This window comes from Schistocerca americana, chromosome 3, assembly GCF_021461395.2.
Source record: "Schistocerca americana isolate TAMUIC-IGC-003095 chromosome 3, iqSchAmer2.1, whole genome shotgun sequence".
In the NCBI taxonomy this organism is placed as follows: Eukaryota; Metazoa; Arthropoda; class Insecta; order Orthoptera; family Acrididae; genus Schistocerca; species Schistocerca americana.
This window is the reverse complement of record NC_060121.1, coordinates 737064573-737083172: the sequence shown is the minus strand read 5'-3', so window position 1 is coordinate 737083172 and position 18600 is coordinate 737064573. Positions and strand designations below refer to the sequence as shown.

The window sequence follows — 18600 nt, the reverse complement described above, 5'->3', positions numbered from 1 at the left end:
CAGAGAAGTTGCAGCATTAGAAAATTGCAGCGAAATGCAGGAAGATCTGCAGCGGATAGGCACTTGGCGCAGGGAGTGGCAACTGACCCTTAACATGGACAAATATAATGTATTGCGAATACATAGTAAAAAGGATCCTTTATTGTATGATTATATGATAATGGAACAAACACTGGTAGCACTTACTTCTTTAAATATCTGGGAATATGTGTACTGAACGATTTGAAGTGGAATGATCATATAAAATTAATTGTTGGTAAGGCGGGTGCCAGGTTGAGATTCGTTGGGAGAGTCCTCATAAAATGTAGTCCATCAACAAAGGAGGTGGCTTACAAAACACTTGTTCGACCTATACTTGAGTATTGCTCATCAGTGTGGGATCCGTACCAGGTCGGGTTGACGGAGAAGATAGAGAAGATCCAGAGAAGAGCGGCGTGTTTCGTCATAGGGTTATTTGGTAAGCGTGATAGCGTTATGTGGAGATGTTTAGCAAACTCAAGTGGCAAACTCTGCAAGAGGGGTGCTCTGCATCGCGGTGTAGCGTGCTGTCCAGGTTTAGAGAGGGTGCATTTCTGGATGAGGTATCGAATATATTGCTTCCCCCTACTTCCGAGGAGATCAGGAATGTAAAATTACAGAGATTCAAGCACGCACAGAGGCTTTCCGGTAGTGATTCTTCCCACGAACCATACGCAACTAGAACAGGAAAGGAAGGTAATGACAGTGGCACATAAAGTGCCCTCCGCCACACATGGTTGGGTGGCTCGCGGAGTATAAATGTCGAAGTAGATGTAGGGAAAGGCACCGAGTCACCTGCTCAAGGTATCTCGGTTGGTGACTGATAACAGCGTTGGACCTGAGAGGCTGAGAGACCACGCCCCGGCTCCATTCTTGCAGACAGCGGCATGCAGTTGATCCAGTGATGTCACCCAGAATGGAAGCTGGCTGCCTCTGCACTCCCAACTCTCGTGCAGTGTCCAGTTTTGGGCTCACCCTGCCGAGGCTGCAGCACTTATGTACAATCGAGCTGGGCAGTTGATTCAGTGGGCCGGTTGACCAATGAAATTCATCACAAGACAGTCATTGTGGTTGGCCTGCAGCTTAAACAATTGTCATTCTCTCAAGTTCAAGGCATGGACAGAATGGTGACAAGATTGTGTGCCTTGAACCTCTGGCCTCCCTTATTCTTACTCGTTCTCCTATGCCTCTGATGCATTCACTCTGGAGGTGACAAATGGAGTGTTCCTTAATAATTGTCACTTTTTTTCTAGTCCTCATTGACCCCCACATACAGGTTGCGAGGCACTGTTGTAAATCCAACATATGGGTTTTTCATATCACATCAGTGCCCTTTGTTGCATCTGATTACTCCACACCTATCTCCACCTTAATATACTGACAGCCAGGCAGTGCTTCCTCATCTGTCGTAAACCTGCCTCACAGAACCATTTACTTAGTATTAAGATTGCCAGTTCCCTCTACCCAATGTATCCATCAGTCCTTTAGTTTCTACCTTTTGGCTATAGATGCGCAGAATCTTAGAGCTCTCCAAATCCATGCCTATACTCATTTGCGGCACAGCATAGCTCCTTGCTTCTGCAAAGATTCATGTTGAATCTTTAATATTGAGCTCCCACTAAATCACTGTAACTTTAATCATTTTTGTGTTGAGGACAATACCTCAATTCACAGTGTAGTGTTCCAAGCGGAACATCCCCTCACACTTGTATCCCGATTACCTCACAAGTCATGCCATTAATAATCATTCCACCTTCCTGAAGCTCAAGTTTTCTCAACCCTGCTCCTTTGTAGCAGTACAGTTTACACTATGAATATCTAATATAATCAGTGTGTTCGCTGGAAGTAAGTTAGAGCTGCCAGAAGCTCCGTCCCACAACTCATACCATTTGCTTCCTCCAGAAACAAACGCGCTTTGCGTGTCCGCAAATCAGACCTTACAGATGACAACCTTCCCTTGTGTGCACCTGTCTACCAGCGACATTGGATAAAAAGTCTACTGCCCCCAGGGGCTCAGCATTCGTTTGCTGGGTACGGGCTTGGCGAACCCGGGGTCCTCGAGCTGTGGACTGGTGTGCGCCGCCAGTCCGCTGATACCGTAAGCTCTGGGCATGCTTCAGTGACCACTGTGTGGCGCAACGGTGGAACGTTGTGCGTCGTAGGGACCGGGGATCTTGGCTTGATTGCCTGGATCGCGAGGACGGTAAATACCTCTATAAAAAAAACCTTCAATCTTAAGGTGTGCTGCACGCCGACAAGATGCATGGCTGTTGAGGTGGAACAGTTGCTAGCGGGCAACCTCTGGGGAACCTGCCGCACCTCAGTTGTACAAGGCTTATCCAGGCATGCGGGGCTCTGTCTGGATGGACATAAGTTTCCCTAGCTGCTCGTGGGACGACCGTGGATACCACGAATTCTTCCTCTTTTCCTCCTCCTAATTTTTCGCTGGCCAGTGGGATGGGTGGACCGCTGGTAGGCTCTACCGCCCAATCCAACAAGAGGGCTAGGTTAGCCAGTCCTCCTCACTTAGGCGTCAGAAAACGTACAGTAGTTCAGAGTAACAGATCACATACTGACAACCAGAATGTGTTTTTAATAATAAAAAGGAAACAGGGTTCCTTTGAAAAGGTTTCGCCATTCTATATCCAAAAGGGTCTAGAAGGAATAGCTGGAACTTTAAAATCAGTGAAGCGTTTACGGAATGGGACACTGCTTGTTGAAACATCAACTGCTCAGCAAGCAGTTAACCTTCAAACAGCTAAAAGCTTGGGGAGTACACAATCGATACAGAGCTTCACAGCACCCTGAACTTCAGTAAGGGTGTTGTTACCTGTAGGGATCTGGTTGACATTCCTGTAGAAGGATTAAAGAGTGAGTGGGCTCGGGAGGGAATTGTTGACATTCAGAGCATCATGAGAAGGGTGGATGCGAACCTGATGATGAAATCTGACTCCTTCATTCTTACTTTCAATACCCGCAAACTCCCAGAACACGTCAAGGCAGGATTTCTTCGACTAAACGTCCGGTCGTATGTCCCAAACCCAATGCGTTGTTTTAAGTGCCAGCGTTTTGGGCATACAACTCTAGGGTGTAAAGGCGAAGCGATGTGTGGCAACTGCAGTAAGGCTGCCCATGACGGAATTGACTGTTCGTCACCTGTCAGATGTATAAACTGTTCTGAAAGCCACCCTGTTTGGAGTAGGGACTGTAGAATCTTCCTAGAGGAATGTAAAATACAAGAAATAAAAACAACTAAGCGTATCCCCTACAGTGAAGCCAAAAAAATCTTTAAGGCCATGCAGCCACCCACATTCGTTACATCTTTTGCTTCCATTGTTCAGAAGTCGCCTCCCAAAGTCGACGCATCTACACAGACGGAGGTTGTTAGTGTTGGCACGAACACCTGCACGTGTCAGTGCACTTGCAAGGCAGGAAGTGTATCAGAGCCTGTAGCCCCCCCTCGAACAGCAGAGAAAGGTACAGTAGCTAACATTGAAGAGCCCCAGGCATCTCCGATTGCTGAGGCTGTTCCAAAGCCTAGCATGGTCATAAACACCCCTGCTCCAGTTATAGCAAAGCCGCCTAAACAAAGGGAAGCACACATCAAGCAGCACCAACAGATTAAATCGGCTGGTAAACCCTTGGATCATGTTAATGTGGTTCCACTAGACGCTTCATCAGACTCTTCCCCAGAGCTGATGGAGTCTGAGAATATGGGGCAATCATCTCGCCCCAAGACTGAGCCTCCACCCGCTGCAGTCTCCCCACCTCGGCGGAAAGAGAGGCAGAAAATACAACCACCGTGATGGCTCCCATATTGCAATGGAACCTGCAAGGGTTCAGGACACATATGGAGGAACTACGTCTATTGATTCAGGATAGACCTATGTGTGTATGTCTGCAAGAGACCAATTTCAGTGAAACGTACACCCCTGAGCTACGTGGTTATCTCCTCCACAAAAAGGACGACCTGAGTGGACAGAGAGCTCGAGGAGGAGTAGGTATCTTCGTCAACACAGACTACCACTCCTCGCCTCTCTCCCTCACGACGAATTTACAGGCAGTTGCAATATTGGTACATGTGCGTCATATGCTAACAGTATGTTCGCTTTACCTGCCCCCACATGATGTGCTCGACGAAGAGGCTCTGAGTGATCTTCTTACACAGCTCCCCCACCCCTTCATCCTCTGTGGTGATTTTAATGCACACAATATGCTTTGGGGCTCTGTGAGTACTTGCTCCAGGGGTAGAGCAATTGAGCAGCTTCTTCTGTCTTCCAGTGCCTATTTGCTAAATACAGGTCAAAGCACGCATTTTTGCATTGCAACTAGGTCGTTCTCTGCCATTGGTCTATAGCTTTGCTCTCCAGCCATCGCCCACACTGCTGCATGGGAAGTGGTTGATGACTTACACGGCAGTGATCACTTCCCCATCTGGATTCACCTGCCACATGCAGTGGAACCGGAAAGGAAACTGCCTCGATGGGTGCTCCGTAGAGCCAACTGGGCACTGTATAGTCAACTAGCCCAGTTTGAACATCGGGTCAGTGTCCAGGAATGGGTGGGTCATATTACTGAAGTGATCCACCGCGCCAGTGAAGCGTCCATCCCACAGTCCATGGGACAACCGAAGCGGCAGCCTGTCCCTTGGTGGAGCGACGAATGCCGCTCTGCAGTCAGGGCTAGGCGGGCAGCTCTGCGTAGGTTCAAATGCCGGCCAACTGTAGAGAACCTTGCAGCCTTTCGGGTGGCGAGGGCAAAGTGTCGTCGGATTATATGAGAGAGCAAGAAGAGGTCGTGGCAGCAGTTACTGAACACCATTAATCGTTCTACACGGAGTTCCATTGTATGGGAGACCACAAGGAGGATTTCTGGGAGAGGTGGGAGGAGCCCTATGGCTGCTATAATGTGGAATGGTACTCTCCAAACGACCCCAAAAGATATTGCCCAGTCTATGGCGGCTCATTTTGCAGCTATTACTGCAACTGCCAGTCGGAATCCAACTTTCCAGCCCCACAGAGTGGCTGCTGAGAGGAGCAGTTTTGACTTCCGCTCACCCAATACGGAAGAGTACAACTGCCCATTTTCCATGTGGGAACTGGATTCTGCATTGTGTGGGGCTCGTGATACATCCCCTGGTCAGGATAGAATCCACTATAGCATGCTGCGGCACCTCACAGGGAGAAATAAAGAAATCCTCCTCAGACTTTTTAATCTAGTTTGGATGTCTGGTCACTTCCCCGACTCGTGGCATGAAGCAATTTTAATTCCTCTTTTAAAACCTGGGAAAGACCGCACGTGCCCGGGTAGTTACCGTAGTGTTGCCCTCACTAGCTGTGTGGGAAAGACCTTGGAGCGGATGGTCAACCGCCGCCTTGTCTGGATGTTAGAATCCAGACAACTCCGTAGTCGCTTTCAGTGTGGGTTCAGGAGGTATCGCTCCACCTTTGATAACCTGGTCCTCCTGGAGGCGGCTATACAACAGGCTTTCCTGCGCCAGCATCACCTGTTGGGAATATTTTTTGACATTGAGGAGGCATACGACACTACTTGGAGGCATCTTATCAGGCAGCTCCACGAATGGGGTTTTCGTGGATGTCTTCCCAATTTTATTCGGTCCTTCCTGTCGCCACGTTATTTTCGGTACCGAGTCGGAGACGTACTGTCTAGTCGCTTTGAACAAGAGAACGGTGTCCCTCAAGGTAGTGTTTTAAGTGTGACGGTCTTTGCTATTGCTATTAATAGTATTACGTCTGTTGTGAAAAGTCCTGTGCAGTGTTCCTTGTTTGTGGACGATTTCTCTGTATTTTGCTCTTCTTCAAGCCTTACAACGACGACTCGTCAGTTGCAACTCACTTTGCGACATTTGGATGAATGGGCACAGAAGAGTGGTTTTAAGTTTTCAACTGATAAGTTGGTGTGTGTTCTTTTTAACCATTCTCGTTCCATTTTTGACTTGCCTGAGTTGAGGATGAGGGACACCGTTCTGAATTTTAAAGACACGGTGAAGTTTCTGGGCCTCACTTTTGATTTTAAGCTAACGTGGCTGCCACACATTAAGCAACTGAAAAAACGGTCTATTAAGGCACTGTCTATTTTAAAATGTCTTAGTCACCACACATGGGGAGCAGACAGGACTTGTCTGCTCCGGTTTTACAGAGCTTTCGTGCGGTCCCGTCTTGATTATGGATGCACGGTGTATGGGTCTGCAAGACCCACTTATTTGAAGCTGTTGAATGTGGTGCACCATGAGGGGATTCGGTTGGCCACTGGGGCCTTCAGAATGAGCCCCATACCGAGCCTCTGTGCAGAGGCAGGTGAACCGCCACTTCACCTCCGGCGGCGTCTACTAATGGTGCACCAGGCCTATCAAACATTATCCACACCATACACACCTGCATACCACACTGTTGCTCGCCCTCCACTGGAAAGGATTTTTCGCAACTGGCAACGAGCAACAAGGCCCTATGGGATTCGTGCAAAGGATTGCATTTTAGTGATGGGTGTGGCCGGTTTTAATGTTTCCCGTCGAGGTTGGAGCAGATATCCACCTTGGCTCCTCCAGAGGCCCACACTGATTTTAGATTTGGCAAATTTTAAGAAAGACAGTACATCAGATTTTACTTTCAAATCTTTGTTTTTTAACATTTTAGACAGGCATCATGATTTTACAGTAGTCTACACTGATGGATCCCAACAAGGGGATTTTCTTGGCTGCTCAGTCGTGTTCCCCGACCGTGTCATCAGGATTCGCCTTCCCCAGGAATACACTGTTTTTTCCGCAGAACTTCACGCGATCCTGAAGGCATTGGAGCAGATACGGTGTATTCAGGGCAAACACTTCTTAATTTGCTCTGACTCACTGAGCACATTACAGTCACTGCAGAACCTGTACCCAGTGGAGAAGTTGGAACAGCTGATTTACGACCAACTGTACATCCTCCAGCGACAGGGCAAGCAAGTGTCCTTTTGCTGGGTACCAGGGCATGTGGGCATACGGGGAAATGAACAAGCTGACAGAGCTGCCAAGGGCGCCTGCAGGTTACCGGAGGTGACACAATGTTCTATTCCTTGACAAGGTGTCGTTTCTGTGCTGCGGCGGAAGTATATGCAATTGTGGGAGGAGGAATGGCTGGCGGTGAGGGAAAATAAGCTGCGGTTGGTGAAACCCACCATCCAGCCGTGGCATTCCTCCTGCCGGTCACCTAGGCGTGATGAAGTGACCCTTACACGTCTTCGCATAGGGCACTGTCCTCTTACGCATGCTTTCTTACTACGGCGAGAGGAACCCCCACTGTGTGATGCCTGTGGCGTATGAATCACTGTACGCCACATTTTAGTTGAGTGTGCTTTGTATCGTTCTGTCAGGGCGGAAGTTAATATTAGTGGGGATCTACCCTCGATTTTAGCCGATGACGAGGTGAGTGTCAAAAAAAGTTTTAAAGTACTGTGATGTTTCTGGGCTTCAGCCTAAAATTTTAGGTTGGAATTTTTAGTGTGTTGCCGAGTGGCTGACCACTCCTTTTTATTCTTGTAATAGGCCAGTTCCAAACATGTGCTCTGTGTTTAATTTTAACCCCTTCCCCTAAGTTCTCTTGCAGTTCTCCTCTTTATGTGCTGCTTTCCACTTTGCTACTGTTGACGTGCACACTGCCTATGTAGACTGCAACCTTTAATTTTTGTCATATTTTTGCACTTCCTGCATTTTAGTGACACTCGTCCGTTGTTGTTTCCGTTTGGGGGTTAAAGACTACACTGTTGAGCGCCCATAACACCATATCCCTCCACATCCTAAAAAATCTGCTGACCAACTGGCGGCAGAACACCCACGTAAAAGAAGGCTGTAATTAGGCAAGCTCTTGGAGCCAGTGGCTCCTTCTTTAGGCACAAGGGTTGAAGGGGAAGGAAGAGGGATGAAAGAAAAGGACTGGAGAGGTCTAGGAGAAGGGAACGGGTTGAGAAGGAAAGACTGATTGTTTGGGACTGCACCAGACAAAATTTGAAAACTGAGAGCTTAAAGGTGGAAGACTTGGTAATATGCAGAACAGAGATTACTACTAAAACATCATGCACAAGTTAATAAGAGTGAAAAGCTGATTACATTGTATGTAACAGAGGTGTGAGGGGGATAGCAAAAATACGTTGTTGTTGTGGTCTTCAGTCCAGAGATTGGTTTGATGCAGCTCTCCATGCTACTCTATCCTGTGCAAGCTTCTTCATCTCCCAGTAACTACGGCAACCTACATCCTTCTGAATCTGCTTAGTGTATTCATCTCTTGGTCTCCCTCTACGATTTTTACCCTCCACACTGCCCTCCAATACTAAATTGGTGATCCCTTGATTCCTCAGAACGTGTCCTACCAACTGATCTCTTCTTCTAGTCAAGTTGTGGCACAAACTCCTCTTCTCCCCAATACACAGTTAAGGAAATGAGATGTCGAAAATTAAAACAGAGTGAAGAAAGGAGCAGCTATCGTGAAGAAATGCTAAGATGGAAGAAATTAACATGCACTATCTGGATTCTTGTCCCAGACACCAGTTTCTTGGAACTCCATAGGTGGGAACTAGCGTCGCAACATGTCTTTGGTCCTCGCCACCCACCTGGTCTTAATGTATGTTACTTTGTACCATCTCAGCAACTTTTCACAGTAACTACTTTCTTCACTCCATTTTAGTTTTCTGCATCTTTCATTTTCTTACCTGTCCATTTTTTGCTGTCCCTCTCCCACCTCTGTTATGAATCATGCACTCAGCTTTCCACTCTTAAACTTGTGCACAATGTTTTAGTAATAATCTCTGTCTTGCCAGTTACCCTGTCTGCCAGTTTAAGCTCTCAGGTTTTCAAATCTCATCCGGTGTAGGCCCCAACAGTCAATCATTCCTTCTCATCCCATCCAGTAAGTCTCTGCTGACCCACAGTTCCGGTTGTCCTGTCCAAATTCTACCCATTTTCCTAGACATCTCCAGTACTTTTCCTTCACTAATTTTCTTCCCTCCCAACCCTTCTGTCTGGAGGAGGAGCCACTCTCTCTGAAAGCTAATTATTGCCTTCTCTTATGTGTATGTTCTGCCGCCACTTGGTGAGTAGATTTTTTATCTACCCAATTACATTAAACTGTAAAAAATTGTTTTCGTTATTATATCTCCCAGTAGCATTACTGCCTGAGTGTGCCTGTTGTTGGAGACTAGTGTGAGGGTACGAGATTTTTCCAGATATTTTAAAGCCAAAGTTTGGAAATAAATAATTGCGTTGAGTGGAAGTGAAATCTCATATTAATATAATATAAATGAACAAGCTTTATTATTAGAATTATATGCATATTTTGTTATCTAGAATAAATCATTTAACCTCAGCAACAAGTTTTTCATGGCTCTTTGATCACTGTCCTTTAAGTGACCCCCTTTCCCTTGCAACACTTCCATGTTGACAGTATGCTTGTGGCTTTCCCTAGACTCAATCTGTCGAAGTCCGCATCTTTCAAGACGTCCAGAGTGGCTATTACTGCACTCTTTGTCAGAATCACCACCTCTCTGTCAAAGTTGTCCATCTAACCAGAAATGTCCATTCCCCATAAATATCACACACGCACCAAACTCCAACTGACAAAACATGTGAACTATCTGGCGTAAGAGGGGTTCAGCCATGTGTAATGTTTCTCTCGGCAAATCAGTATCCCTGAAACTCGCACTATCTTCCCCATAACTGCTGGTATTTTATCCTGCTGATCAGTATTTACTGAAAATGTACGCAGTTCAGGTGTTCTAACTCTTACAATAAGTGAACCTTGCACTATTTCTTCAGTAGCAACTGTTTCCCCCATTTTAAATAGTCTCACTGAATCCTCCTGTAGGTTGCCAAAGATCAACCGTAGCATGAATGTCTGTTGAGAAAGCCTAGGCTGAGAATCACTGCATAATCTTAGCTTATGCACGACAGTACTTCTAACATTTGCTGAGCGTAGTTTTCCCAACTGCCAACTCTTGTACAGCTGTATCCAATTGTTCCACACTATTATTGCCGACCACATGTAACCTACATCATCAGGTCACAGCCCCAGTCTCCAATTTCCTATGAAGTCCATACTTACAATGGATACATGTGCCTCTGTATCTATAAAAAAATCTGTTTCCTGCCATTCATAAAGCAGCATTCTGTCTGTACACTAACTTGTGTATTGTTAAGGTCTATCAGAACCGCCTTCCAAGGGTTGAAGCACTTCCGTTTGCGTTTAACAGCTGTTTCTATTAAGGGTGCTTCCCATCTTTCCTATTTCTAGTCAGATGCCCTGTGGCCCACTCCACCACACACATAGCACTCTGGTTGTCTTCATTGCTTCCTTTCGTGCCCCTTCCGACCACATCTATAACACCTGATTCTTTGTTATGTTCCAAAATCGACCTTTTCTCTCTCTCTCTCTCTCTCTCTCTCTCTCTCTCTCTCCTTCTCTCTCTCTCTCTCTCTCTCTCTCTCTCTGTGTGTGTGTGTGTGTGTGTGTGTGTGTGTGTGTGTGTGTGTGTGTGTGTGTGGGTGTGGCAGATTTTCCATTTACCCTCAGTGATATTTCTGTGGATATACCACACAGAAAAAGCCCACTGCTCTATTTTCTTCCTCTTGCAACAACATCCTATTAGCTTCTGCATTGTTGGTCTCTACATATGTCTTTGCATTCAGTTTACGAATTCTACATGAGATTGCCTCCACAGACTTGTTGAACTGCACTGACAAAGTACTTAATTTCTAACAAACAAAACACACTGTTTTGCTTTTGTTATTGCTGGCACAGTCTAGCAGCCCACTCTCAAAAGTTTGTTTTTTGGGTGTCCCCTGCGAACTACATACTAGCAACATGTGGGGTTATCTCATCTTACCACCCATGTGCTTCCACAGCATCCCTACATCCTTAATAAAAAGTGCCTTGTCCTCCATTGCCTTGCCCAAAAAGGGATTAATTAATGCAGGTCATATGGAACAGAAGGCATTCTCAGTCCAGCCTTATTTTCATCTGACTCCAATTGCAGCTGAATCAGACTCACTTTCCCAGCCTCTAGCTCACTATTAAGTTCAAAATTTCTCTATCTCTCTTGCCCCAGTTTCTCTGTTAACATGTGCAATCACAGAGTTAAAGCAAGAACTGCATCTGTGGTAGTAGCAGTACGTGTTTCCACCATTTTGCATGCTCTACTTCTACCTTAATTCAACAGTTAAAAAAGAAAAAGAAAAAAACAAACTCCCATTTAACCACCTTACACACGAAAACCTAACCACAAATTGATTCTTCCAGCAAATCACCACCCACCTACACTCGGTGGTACTACTACCTGCCAGATAACCAGTTCGCATACACACAGAACAAGCAGCTACTGTAGGTCTGGTACAAGGCAAATTGTGTCCAGACAAATTACAAATGGGCACCTTGCTGACACTAAATTATCATGTCCACCATTACCTGTAAACACAGATAAGTACACAGTTTCCTGTGGCTTCACAAAAGTAACACTTAACATTGCATGCCCTAGCTCACACAATTAACTCTGACACCAAGAGAAAACACGAAAAATAACATAAATTAAGCCAGACTCACCACACCACATTGTGCTGAGCTGATACCACCAAATTCATGTCAAGTGCCAATGGCTCACTCACCAAAACCAACACTCTCACCAAATGGTAGCACCGGAAGTGATTGAACACATTGCAGCCTAACTTTTCATGTTGGGAAGTGAAACGAGCATTCTTGGCACTAAATGGTTAGGACTCTCAGCCTTGTGGGGTATAATGCAACAGGATAATTGACAGATACGGTTTGGGAGAGAGGGGTGGATCACGCCGGGGCGTGCAGAGATAAATAGGCAAATATGGCATTGAATTTATTCCATGGAAGAAAACATACTGCCTCTGCTGATCCAGGCAATGGCAGTGCGGCATGCAATTGGGCATCAGCGCACATGCTCCCCACACCAGTGCAGAGCCAAGTTTTGGATGCACTCCGCTACAGCTGTGGCTTGTCTATAAAGCAGTGTGTGGTGGTTGATTCAGTGGTCCGTTGGTCATAGTGGTTGGCCTGTATGTTAAACAATAGTTGTTCTCTCCAGTTCCAGACGCAGACAGAATAGCAACATGGCTGCTTGCCTTGAGTCTCTGGGCTCCCTTATTTATACTCCTTTTCCTACACCTCTGACATAGTCTCTCTGGAGGGGATGACTGGAGTGTTCCTTAATAATTATAACATAAGCTTTCTCTGGCCCCTGCGTACAGATTAAGTGCTGCTGTAGCTGCAACGTACAAGTTTTTCATAGTGTATCAGTGCCCTGTGTTGTGCCTGATTACTCCACACTCATCTCCACATTTGATTGTAGTGCCTGCTGGGCTGTGCTTCTTCGCCCGTGAGTGGTGTCATAAACCTGCCTTGCAGAACCATTAACTTGATATCAACATTGCCAGTGCGCACTACCCGATGTATCCTCTGGTTGCTTACTTCTACCTTCTGGCCATAGCCATGCAAAATTTCAAGAACTCCCCAAAACCATGGCTTCACTTATTTGTGGTGCAGAAAAATATAAAGTATTGATTCCATCTAATGTACTAAAGAATGTATTTTTAACATAGCTTATATGAAATGCTCACTTCCTGCAATTAATATACTTTGTAATTGGCTAGCATTCGACACTAATAACTAGCCTGATTGTACCTTTTACTTTTATTACAGTATATATATTTAGTTTTATAATTTTGAAAGTTGTCTTCATTAAGCTTACAACTTTTGATATTCCTATAATCTATAGATTCTGACATTGGCTTAATTTTTCCAGAGAAAAGTGGATGTGAACCAGAAGAGGCTGTGTCACTCGTAAAATACGTTAAAGGTTTTTGTCAGAATCTGGAATTTGTTGGTTTGATGACTATTGGCATATATGGCTATGATACAGCTTTGGGCCCAAATCCTGATTTTCTTGTAAGTTCTGCTTTTACTCATTTATTTATTTTTATTGAGGTTTGATGTACATACAGTGAAGCAAGCACATGTGGTACATCTGAAGATTTAAAAAATGTGGAAGAATACACAGGACATATTGTAGCTGTTAAGATCTTAACCACACATCTTGCTAAATAACAACAAACATTGCTCATATAGGTTGAGGCAGGGAAAAACATTTAGTGGAAATTGTTCTGAAAACTCTTTGTGAATATAGACACTCAGTTATACGTGCAAGATACAATTAAGAAATATCTGTAATGCTTATGCAAGTTCTTGAAAAACATATTTCAAGTGTCAGGAGCTGCTTTGATCTGCATGTTCTGCATGTTATCTTTCAGTATCCTGCATACTGACGGAGAGAATACACAAGATACTTTTAACTGTCAGTGGAACAGTATGTGGACGTACATGCTCACGGAACCCGTTAGTATGTCACGTCCTTCCTGACTTTGGTAGATTTTGTGAGCATGTGCACCACATAACGTTGCATTGACAGTTATATATGAAATGTAACTTGTGTGTTCTACTTTTTGGTAAATGAGATACCTGACTGGAATTATTTATCAGTAGATCTTGGCGGCAGCTGCTACATGTTTTTCAAATACTTATGAGCAGTGGAGTTATCACCTACACAAAATATATACTTGTGTTAAGTTGTCTGTTTTGTGATGAGAGAATGGTGTTTGTTGTTGTAGGAAACAACCTTTTAAATTGTGTAGTGTCTTGCGCATTGTGACCTGATGACTGTAATATTGCTCACGTGAAAAGGATATGAGATTTAAATTAGCTTATGTTCAATTGCTTGAACAAGTTTGGGAGTCTGTGATATATCTGCGGTATTAATTGGAGAAGTGAAACTTCCTGGCAGATTAAAACTGTGTGCCCGACCGAGACTCGAACTCGGGACCTTTGCCTTTCGCGGGCAAGTGCTCTACCAACTGAGCTACCGAAGCAAGGTTCGCAGGAGAGCTTCTGTAAAGTTTGGAAGGTAGGAGACGAGGTACTGACAGAAGTAAAGCTGTGAGTACCGGGCGTGAGTCGTGCTTCGGTAGCTCAGTTGGTAGAGCACTTGCCTGCGAAAGGCAAAGGTCCTTAGTTCGAATCTCGGTCGGGCACACAGTTTTAATCTCCCAGGAAGTTTCATATCAGCGCACACTCCGCTGCAGAGTGAAAATCTCATTCTGGAATTGGAGAAGTTTCCGTGATGGATGTTGTATACCTACTGCAAGTCCAGTCCTAAACCATGATTTAAAGGAGGAGCCAGTTGAAAATTATAGCACTGGCAGCCTCAATGCCTGTTTTCTCACTCTTCCGTCCATGTATTGTGCGCCCTCGATTTCTTCCAGATTCAGAGATTTCATTGCATGCATTGAGATTGGGCAGTGTGTTTGCTGTGGGTAAAAGTGCACTTACAGTGTTGACACTTCTATGTTGCATCCTGCTTTTGGTAACTGTTCACAGGATGAATGATAAGTGAACACAAAGAATCATAAGTCAGATGTAGATAGCCAGTCACATTGCTTCTTTGTTTCCTATGCTTTGTAAATGCAATTAGCTGTTATTTTGTTTCACTCATAGCATTTTAAGCTGAGTTTCATGGTCTCATCATAACCACCACTTTGGAAATCATTTATGTTAAAAGTGGCAATATCTTTGTTGCTCATTTCACTTTTATCGGTTGAAGCTGTGCTTAGTGGTGCCACTCTAACCACCACCTTGAAAACTGCAGCACATCTAGGAGTGGTCGAGGAGGAGGAGGAGGAGGAGGAGGAGGAGGAGGAGGAGGAGGAGAAGAAGAAGAAGAAACAGCAATCAAATCACAAATAACAACAAAGATTATAAGATTTCATTATTGCTCAAAAATCATGGCATATTTGGTGGGGAGAGTTGGGGGGGGGGGGGGGAGCGGGGGGGATATTTTTGACAACCAAGATTAATAGAATTGTGTGATTCTGATTGAGTACTGTACATTCAGACCTGTTTGGCTATGGTGAACATTGATGAATTGCTAATAGCAACATGCAGCAGCAGAATTGTGGACACTGTAAGTGCACTTTCAGCTTGTACTTACATTGTGGTGGTGCATACATTTTTAGCATTTTTCCATAAGTTTAATAAACACAACATAGGCTTTGTCTTCAGTAATATATTCCCCTTCACTATTTACAACAGTGTATAATTCTGTTTACTGTTTTTTTGTCAGTGTAGTGTAATGGGGGCAGGTGTTATCTTTGTGGAGCATTACTTACACAGTCTTCCTGATCATTCTTCATGGATTTTCTCTGTAGGACATCTCAGTTGTTCACAGTAATTGTCAGCAGTGATGGTTACACCTCAGGGAAGCAGTTTGTAGTACACACAACATTGCTATTCCACCTGATGCATACTTTTCTTTGTGGATGCACACAGATCTTTGTACATAGAGTTGCTGCTTTGTTTGAGCTCAACCATTGCTTTCTTTTCCTTATGTTAGTATAAAGACACCAATTCTTGTCACCAGTAATGATGCAGGGTAGGAGAGGTTGGTGTTGTTCACAAACCAATTGATAATGAGCAATCAGAGGTGCACTTGTGGCCACTCACTGATTTTTGTGATTTTAGCTTAGAGCATGCTGTACTCATACACTTTATTGTTGAATTGCATGCATATGTTGCACAGTGGTGGAAAGACCACTGTTCATCACATTTGCCAGTTCTCGAGCACACTGACGTGGATCATTGTGGATTGATAAGTTTATTTAATCTTTATTAAACCCAGAAGGTCTTCCTGAACATGGAGAGTCGCTAATGTCAAAACAATCCTCTGTAAGATTAGGAAACTATTTTCTTGTTGTGCACTGTCCAGTGGCATTATCTCCATATGCAGAGTAAATGTTTCTGGCTGCCTCCGCTGCTGTCACCTGGCTATTGAACTCAAACAGAAGGCTGTCAGAAATGTTCTGATTTCTCCACTTGGCACTTCATTTTCTGTTTATTTATGTACACGTCTAGTTCCGTAGGACCAAATTGATGAGCAAATCTCAAAGGTCATGGGACGTGTCAGTACATGAAATTACAACATAAAAGTAATAATAGATGAAACAAAATGTTTATGAACCCAAAAAAGTCAAGCCAGAAGTTTAAGTAAACAATCAACAACACATCAAGAATCAGCTTAATTTTTCAAGAAACTCCTCAACAGAATAGGAGTGACCCATGAGGAAACCCTTCAATTTTGATTTGAAAGCATGTGGATTACTGCTAAAATTTTTGGATTCTAGTGGTAGTTTATTGACAATGGATGCAGCAGCATACTGCACACCTTTCTGCACAAGAGTTAAGGAAGTCCGATCCAAATGCAGACTTGATTTCTGCCGAGTATTAACTGAGTGAAAACTGTTAATTCATGGGAATAAGCTGATATTGATAACAAGAAACAACAGTAAAGAATATACAAGGTGTGATTGGAAAGCTTTAAGAATGGATCCGCTATTGCTTACTGGTTTGGCAGGCAGATACACAGAGGGTGGGGAGTGAGTCATAGCCTTGTCCTGGAACACCCTCTGACAGGAAACTGCATTTTCTTTATTCAGTTTGTTGTGACAGCTGGAGAGTGAGGTTCTGTTAGGGCTTGTTGCCTGATTCTGTCTGCGTGAAAATGGACATAAAAACGGACCAACGTGTTTGTGTGAAATTTTGTTTTAAAATTGGAAAATTAGCTTCTGAGACTTACGAACTATTAAAAAAAGATTTGGAGATAATTGTATGAGCCAGTCAAATGTTTTGGTCTGGTTCAACAGATTTAAAAATGGCCGCGAATCATTTGAAGATGAACCACGGTCTGGCCATCCTTCCACCTCAAAAACAAATGAAAATGTGAATTTTCACAACTTAGTGTGCTCTGATTGTACAGATGGCTGATAAACTAAGTTTCTATGCAGTTCAGTCAGTTTTAACTGAAGATCTGAACATGGGTCGAGTGTCCGGAAAATTCATTCCAAAAGTGTTGTCAAGTGACCAGAGACAATGCCAACCTGTAGTATGCCAAGAACTGATTAATTGGACTAAAAACACCCAGATTTGTTAAATAGGGTAATTACAGGTAACGAATCATGGATATATGGATATGATCATGAAACCAAAGTACAGTCTTCGCAGTGGAAGGAGCAGTGGAAGAAGAGGTTCACCGTGACTGAAAGAAGCATGGCAAAGTCGGTCAAAGGTGAAGACAATGTTGGTGACTTTTAATCCTGCCGGTATTGTGCATCATGAATTTACCTCTGGAGGACGGACAATTAACCAGGAATACTAAAACTGTGTCAATGAGTGCTTGGACGAAAAGGTGTGGAAGAAAAGGTCTACATTGTGGAAAGACAGGAGTTGAGTGCTCTGGCTCATCATGCCTTCTCCATTGTTGAATTTTTGACTAAATTCAAAATTCCTGTGCTTCCACAACTGCCATATTCCACTGATTTGTCCTCTGCAGACTACCTGTTTCCTAAAGTGAAATTTTCACTGAAAGGGAAGCGATTGGACTCGATTGAAGACATCCAGGCAAATACAGAGAGCATCCTTAACACACTTCAGGAATGTTTCCAAAAGTGGAAACACCATTGGAGTCAGTGTGTTCAGTCAGAAGGGGACTATTTTGAAGGAGATGCATCACAGTAGCATGTAAGTACCACCATTGTACAATTACAAGCCCATTCTTAAAACTTTCCAATCACACTTTGTATATGTATTGAGAGGGCGATGTCAAACTACACAGACTAGTGAACAGGTGTCAACAAGAGTTTCGCGAACCCACACCACTCACTGCCCGAAGTGCCTATTTCTGAGGCAAAAATATCCTTTTAGAATGGGAAGAGTACCCCAAAATATAATACCATATGACATAAGCGAATGAAAATGAGCAAAGTAGACTAACTTCAGTGTCGAACAATCACTTACTTCAGACACTGTCCAAATAGTAAAAATGGAAGTATTAAGTCTTTGAACAAGATCCTGAACATGGGTCTCCCACAACAGTTTACTATCTGTCTGAACACCTAGAAATTTGAACTGTTCAGTTTCGCTAATCATATGCCCATTCTGTGAAATTAAAATGTCAGGTTTTGTTGAATTGTGTTAGAAACTGTAAAAACTGAGTCTTACTGCGATTTAGTGTTAGTTTATTCTCTACAAGCCATAAACTTAGGTCATGAACTGCACTATTTGAAACCGAGCCAATGTTGCACACAACATCCTTTACTACCAAGCTAGTGTCATCAGCAAACAGAAATATTTTAGAGTTACCTGTAATACTAGACGGCATATCATTTAGATAACTAAGGAACAGGAGTGGCCCCAACGCGAATGCCTGGGGCACCCCCCATTTGACCATACCCCACTTGGACCCAACATCATAGCCATTCTCAACACTGTGAATAATGACCTTTTGCTGTCTGTTGTTAAAGTAAGAGGTGAACCAATTGTGAGCTATTCCCCTTATCCAACTTGAGTAATATTTTGTGATCAACACAAACGACTTATTTAAAGCAAAAAAAAAAATATTCCTAGCATTCGAAACCTTTTGTTTAATCCATCCAGTATTTCAAAGAGAAAAGAGAATATAGCATTTTCACTT

At 43.8% G+C, this 18600-nt stretch overlaps 1 protein-coding gene across 1 annotated transcript in view; it reads left to right on the top strand.

Moving 5' to 3' along the window:
* LOC124606686 (pyridoxal phosphate homeostasis protein) overlaps positions 1–18600 on the top strand; it is a 95472-nt gene that overhangs the window by 16605 nt on the left and 60267 nt on the right. The window contains exon 4 of the mRNA XM_047138705.1: positions 12829–12971. Within this exon, the coding sequence (XP_046994661.1) occupies positions 12829–12971 (143 nt within the window). The remainder of the gene's footprint in view (positions 1–12828; positions 12972–18600) is intronic.